The sequence below is a fragment of the Phycodurus eques genome, chromosome 18 (genome assembly GCF_024500275.1).
Source record: "Phycodurus eques isolate BA_2022a chromosome 18, UOR_Pequ_1.1, whole genome shotgun sequence".
NCBI lineage: Eukaryota > Metazoa > Chordata > Actinopteri > Syngnathiformes > Syngnathidae > Phycodurus > Phycodurus eques.
The window spans coordinates 9,183,624-9,190,095 of NC_084542.1; the positions used below are offsets into that span (position 1 = coordinate 9,183,624).

Below are 6,472 nucleotides of genomic sequence, written 5' to 3' on the forward strand. Positions count from 1 at the left end.
CAGAGACAAGAAATGAAAAATAAAATAATAGGTAGAAAGCAATGTCACTTATCTTTCCTACTATATTTGCATGTCTAATTTTTTAAAGGTATGAGAAAATTATTACTATCATTAATAAATCCAGGAGGGCTTAGTGTTTCTCCATTTGGCACAATGATGATATTTACCAAGTAACAAAATTATATTAATAATGTCAGCAACAGTCTGTTTCTCAAAATATCCTGGTTAAAATATACTGTAATTCAATGATAATACTATCATAAAAATATATATTTTTAATGAGTATTAATTGCATTACATAGGTTATGTTGTTTCCGTAGACATTTTTAAAAAGAAAAAAGATTACAATGGCTTTTTTTTTAATTGGTTTTATTTTTCCCATGTATTGACTTGTAACTGTAAAATGTCAGTTTGTGATTTTGTATTTCTACCATGTGAAGGACTTTGTGAGTTCTTTGTGAGAACTTTGAACTTTGTCTCCCAACCACACTTATAACTCAAAACACTCGTATCACAAATCATCCTTCCCCATTGAAATGAATGGAAATGCCATTAATCCATTCCAGTCCCCCCCCCAAACAATTTTAATAAGAAAAATACTACAATATTGTACTTCATGTATAAAAAAAAACTGAGTATCGAGAAAGAATTAAAGTTTGTCACACTTCAAATCAGTGCACATTGTGCTATTCATTGCGCACCTTGGCCACCTGGGGGCAGTATAAAACTGTACACAATTCTATTTTACTGAGGAGTAGGCCTACAGTTTTCATTAAGCTGTATTATGTCTTAATTAACAGAAAAATGTAATGTATATGTTTTCAATTATTTTAAGTGAGTAATTACTAAGTGCAGTTCAAATCAGAACATGTTTTATCTTGCTTTCAATAGAGAAATGAATCCACACAGTTTAAGGGGTTTCAAATGGTAACGTTATGTGTTAGCTCCAGCACAATTATCTGGTGATTAGCACATATGCCTCACATTTTTAAGAATCCAAGCTCAAATCTGGGCTCTGACCTTGCTGTGTGGCATTTGCATGTTCTCCCCGTGCTTGCAGTGGGGAGTCATAAACCAAGGTCTCAGGTGAAAATCAGCCGCGTCCCACAAGGCTCAATACTCAGTCCAAAGATTTTTGCAGTTTTCAGTTCTGAGGTTCTAGGTTTGACTCCGGCATTCCTGTGTGAAATTTGCCAGAGTACCCGGAGAAAATCTGCACAAACACGAGGACCCGTGCCTGCGTGGGTTTTCTCTACTTCCTGCTTCAACCCACATTCCAAAAGCATTCATGTTAGGTTAATCCATCCATGCACCCATTTTCTGAGCCACTTTTCCTCACCAGGGTCACGGGCGTGCTGGAGCCTATCCCAGCTATCATTGGGCAGGAGGCGGGGTACACCCTGAACTGCTTGCCAGCCAATCGCAGGGCACATATAAACAAACAACCATTCTGACTAACATTCACACCTATGGGAAATTTAGAGTCTTCAATTAACCTACCATGGATGTTTTTGGGATGTGGGAGGAAACCGGAGTGCCCGGAGAAAACCCATGCAGGCACGGGGAGAACATGCAAACTCCACACAGGCCGGGCCGCAGATTGAACCCCAGTCCTCAGAACTGTGAGGCAGACGCTCTAACCAGTCGCCAACCGTGCCGCCTGTTCGGTTAATTGAAAACTTAATTGTCCATAGGTGTGAATACAAGCGTGAATAAAAGACACCTAAGACGAAGTAGACATTTTTGTCCATAAATCTTTAATTCAGTTTCAGGATGTCCTCCCTTATATGAGCACCATGATGTCCTGCAGTGGTTTGCGTTTGAGATCGGGCACAGTAGCGTCCTTGGCAGGGTAGCCAACAGGAAGCAGCAAGAGCAGCTTCTCATTGGCTGGTCGTTTGAGCAGCAGCCTGAGTTTAGGGCCGCAGTTGAGCGGCGTCGAAGTAACAGTGACGAGACCCACGTTCTAAGATTGGACAGATGATGAGAGAGAGTGAACGCGCAAACTCTCTGCAAAATTAGTTCACACAAAATGGTGGGGCACTAAATCGTAAATCAAAATTGCGTTAGGTACTTAATTCACCTGAAATTACACACTGTCCACTACACTTTCCTCATTAACTCATTCACGGCCAGCCTTCCCAGTTAACATGGATATTTGACTTATAAAGCCGTCAATGGCAGTGAATGTGTTAATTATTTTTTTTCCCTGTAAAGATTTCAGTAATATAACATTATAGTTCTCATAAATTGGTGCATGAATGTGTGCATGAATGGGTGAATGTGAGGTTTTGTAAAGCAATTTGGGCACCGTATGGTGTAGATAAAGTGCTATATAAGTTTACCCCATTTACCATACAATTTAGAATTTAGTCACATAAAATTAAAAAAAAATTTTTCCTCATAACTATTATTGGTGACTTTTTTCCTCATAGTAACTACGGGCTCTGTATTAAAAATAAAATTGTAGATCCGTGTTATTTCACCTGCAGTGCGGCCAGTAGGATGCCACAGGCTATTGACACGCTGATCTCATTGTAGTAATGTGTCCTTTTCTTCTTATCTGGTAAGATTCCATATGTCTGTTTGAAGATGAGGATGAGGTATGGCGCGATATCCAAGTACTCTTTGATCCAGTTTGTCCTACGGTGAAAAAAACAGCAACATTCAAAGCAGATGTAAAACTGATTTGAATTAACGATGGCGCGCGCTCACTTGAGTGGTTCCAAGTCACTGACCCACGTGTCTCCCATCCTCTGGCGGTAGTTGACCTCCTCTTCTTCCTCCACGATCAGCCGGATCCGGTGCTTGGTGTCCGGGTCGGAGACCACCACAAAGGTCCAGGGTTCAGTGTGCGCTCCGCTTGGTCCAGTACCTGGCCCAGGTCAGTTGAAAACAATCAATTTTTTAAATTTAATCTAATGCAACCAAAAAAAATAAAAAATCCCTGAAAAATTACATCTTCTCAGATATAAATTTTAAGCTCGGATAAAAAAAATTAAAACAGAAAAATAGCCACAGGACTTAATTTGATTTCAGATCCATAAAATGATCCATCAGCCATTTTATTTCTTCCATCCCTACCTGTTAAAAAAACGTACAGTACTTCACAAATTTATTCCTCGGTGGCAGTAAACAGTTGGATTCCGTTTGACAAATATATACCTTATGTATTTTTGATCGGAGCCTGAAATTGAAATACTGTTTAAAAAATCTGACACTTTTTTTTTTTTTTGTGTTGGATTCATATAATACAATCGAAAACAAGAAAGAATGAATGATACAGGGATTGAAAACATCACAGCTAGTTATAGCTAGTTATGTTTACTGTACAGCATGCCCACATACCTGCGGTGCGGATGACGTTCTCGATGACTTCCTGCGGCACGGGCTGTGGGCTGATGAAGCGGACAGACCTGCGCTGGTTCATCAGCGCGTAGAATTGCTGAGATCTGTGCAGCATCTGGTCCTCGGGATGGCGCTGAGGCGAGTAAGGCACATGGGCAACTTCTTCCTGCTTGTTTAGATCCTCCCACTCCCCTTCCTCTGGAACATATCAAGCAACGAAAGCTGAAAATTTCATTAGCGTATTTCCTCTGATACAGTAAACCTGCAAGCAATTGACGCCTCCCCCAAAATGTTTACAATTTCCTATATTAAAACTGTAAATGTACCCCAGACTATGAAGCCCAAATTTTTTTTAAATCATTTCAGTCATTTAACATTACCCAAAAAATAAATCACTTTCATTTTTTTAAATATATTTTTTTAAATACAGTGCGCAAGTATTTTCACATGAGGTGAAGACTTTTTAGGTAACTTCCACTAACAACCCAGGTTAAACTTAGCTCCTCTCCAACTTACTACAATGTTAGTCTCTCACTTTCAACATGCTCCCTTCACACCAATTGCAGTGGCACCTTGATTTACGACTGCCCTAACTTATGAATTTTGAGTCCAGAAACGTCACTTGCTTGATTTTGTTTTCTTGCCAGCCAAAATTTGAGTTACAATCAAGCTTCAGATACACCGCCGCTTGAGTGGAGTTAAAAAGAATGGTGTAATTAAGGTGCTGTATTGCACTCGCATATGGGCAAGAAGATATGGGCAGAATACCCATGCAAGCACGGGGAGAACGTGCAAACTCCATACAGGAAGGCTGGAGCCGAAACTACAGTAGAACCTCAGAACTGTGAGGCAGTACTATACACTGTATAAATGTGTGGACTGAGGATTGAGCCTTGTGGAACGCCACCAGTTTTCTACAGGGTCCTCGGTTTATTTGTGCCCTTTTGTATTATGCTGAAATTCTGATAATTTCATATTTAATATAATTCTTAGTTTTCTGTTTTGGGTAACCACTTAGCTTAGTTTGTACCATTTCAGGCTATTCATTGTGTACCATTTCAAGCTATTCATTTGACTTGAACAACTTGACTTTCAACTTAAAAAAACAAAAAAAATTGACAAAAATTGGCCTGTTGTCAAACTTTTGACCAGTCAAAAAGCACAGTCTCCGGACTTTCAACTTTACAAAAGAGTGAAAGCAACTCAACCTACAAGTGCCACGCAATTATGGGCCCTTTCACAACAGCGTAGGGAAGAACTTTTTGAAGAATATTTGATTTTCATTTTCGAGATCATGCCACAAGTGTGTTCAACAGTTATAGCTGCCCGAGGTTGCTACTTTAATAAGTCAAAGGTTTAGAATACATTTTGTTTGTAGATTGATTCCATGATTTTTTTTTTATATATATAACTTGAACAGTATACTTGTTCTGTGCTTTAATTTGAGGATAAAATGAAAAACTGAACTGCATTAAAATAAATAAATAAACAAAAATGGAAAAATTGGGGTGCTCTAAAACCTTTGACCGGTAGTGTGTATTTAATTTTGGTGTTAATTAAGAATACAGCTTAACGAAAACTAATGGCCCACTCCCCAGTAAAATAAAATTTATTATTTATTTACTTACATTAAAACCACATCAAGTTCTTACCATCATCTCTTGTCTGGGCCTCGCTGTTGTCCTGCAGGTCGTCGTCCACCCACGGTTTTGTTTCAGTGGCGGTTTTGGTTAGACGCCTCCTCACCGCCAGGAAGCCCATAACCATGCACAGCACGAGCGCCAGAACCGGCGTGAGGACGGACACGGCGGCCATGACTGGATAGAGAAGAGGACACACGGCCACTTGGCTGCCCACAAAGAAACTTCTGCTGAATTGACGTCATGGCAACGCGCGAAGTGGGTCTGAAACGTCCAATCAGCTCGGGGCTCCGCTAAAGAATGTTGACGGAAGCACATTAGTCTAAAGTTTAAAGTTCATGTAGCAAAGTCACATAGTTACTCTATATCAACAGGTCACTTCATGACAAGGATAAGTTCCTTTTTTGTCGTCAACCTTTTTTTCTTTTTTAACTCTATTTAACATTAGTAGATAAAAGTCATAATGTTACATGAAAAAAAAAAAATCTAACACAGTGGTTGGTACCTTGACTTACGAGACCCACAATTAGTTGTTTGTTACGAGCCATGGCTTGGTTGATTTTTAAACTCTTGTGTTGCAAGCAGAAATTTTCACATGAGTGAGCTTTGGACACCGCACCACTAGACGGCGGCAGCTAACTTCACAACATCCGGCCACTATCAGGAGATACAATTGGATTATCAATTCATGTTCATGGCGTGTTGTGTTGTGCTCTCATTTTCCGTTGTTTGGCCAGCCATTTTACCAAATGTATTTGATCTCATCATGAACGTGAATGATGAGTCTTATTTTATCGAGGATAAAGTCATATTACGACGCGGAAAAAGATGGGGTGTTACACGGTGACGGTTGTGGTTTTAAAATAATACATTTCTCATATGGGGGGGAGGGTAAAATCACAAAATTATTCTTTTATTCAGTAAACGGTTTGAACAATAGGAGAAGTACACTCTAATTTCAGGACAGAAAAAGTCAAAAGTCCTAAAGATGCCATAAAAGATTGAATGTTATTGTAATATTAGCATACTGTAAACATGTTGTTATATTTTCTACAAAAAGTCATAACGTTACTAGAAAAAGGATGTAATGTTACGTGAAAAAATGTGTTTTATGAGAATTTTGTGAGAACGGAATCGTATTGTTTTTAACTGTTATTATTATTATTAATGCGTGTTTATGTGTGAATGCTGTTGCTGTGACAATTTAGTTTTGTTTGTCTATCTATCTGTCTGCCTGTCTATAGCTGTCCAACTTGCAAAACACTGATCTACCTTTTTTGTGTTCTTATACAATTGGTCAAGAGGTGGCGTCACTGACTCACCGCAAGTGTCCAGTGTCGTTGTGCTCAGTATGAATGATTGATTGAGCATAACAAAGAAAAAAAAGAAAACGATAAAAAAATGCAGAGAGGTCATGAAGTCCACTCGTTTTATGTCATGTAAAAATATTATGACAAATTGTTACCAAACATCGACAATTTTGA

At 38.9% G+C, this 6,472-nt stretch overlaps 1 protein-coding gene across 1 annotated transcript; it reads right to left on the minus strand.

Moving 5' to 3' along the window:
• Window positions 1-1,783: 1,783 nt before the first annotated feature.
• iyd (iodotyrosine deiodinase) lies at window positions 1,784-5,163 on the minus strand. Its single transcript, XM_061704804.1, has 5 exons — window positions 5,001-5,163; window positions 3,349-3,546; window positions 2,716-2,875; window positions 2,487-2,643; window positions 1,784-1,966 (listed from the first exon to the last, which is right to left on the minus strand). The coding sequence occupies exons 1-5, from the start codon at window positions 5,161-5,163 to the stop codon at window positions 1,784-1,786; spliced, it is 861 nt and encodes a 286-aa protein (XP_061560788.1).
• Between the last annotated feature and the right edge of the window lie 1,309 nt (window positions 5,164-6,472).

What these genes read in the sequence shown, in the direction of transcription:
- iyd (XM_061704804.1), bottom strand. Translation starts at nt 5,163, where the DNA reads ATGGCCGCCGTGTCCGTCCTCACGCCGGTTCTGGCGCTCGTGCTGTGC. An exon ending in GGCCCAGACAAGAGATGATG is followed by an intron (nt 3,547 to 5,000) that starts GTAAGAACTTGA and finishes GATATGTTCCAG; the next exon opens with AGGAAGGGGAGTGGGAGGAT. An exon ending in TCCTACTGGCCGCACTGCAG is followed by an intron (nt 1,967 to 2,486) that starts GTGAAATAACAC and finishes GTCCAATCTTAG; the next exon opens with AACGTGGGTCTCGTCACTGT.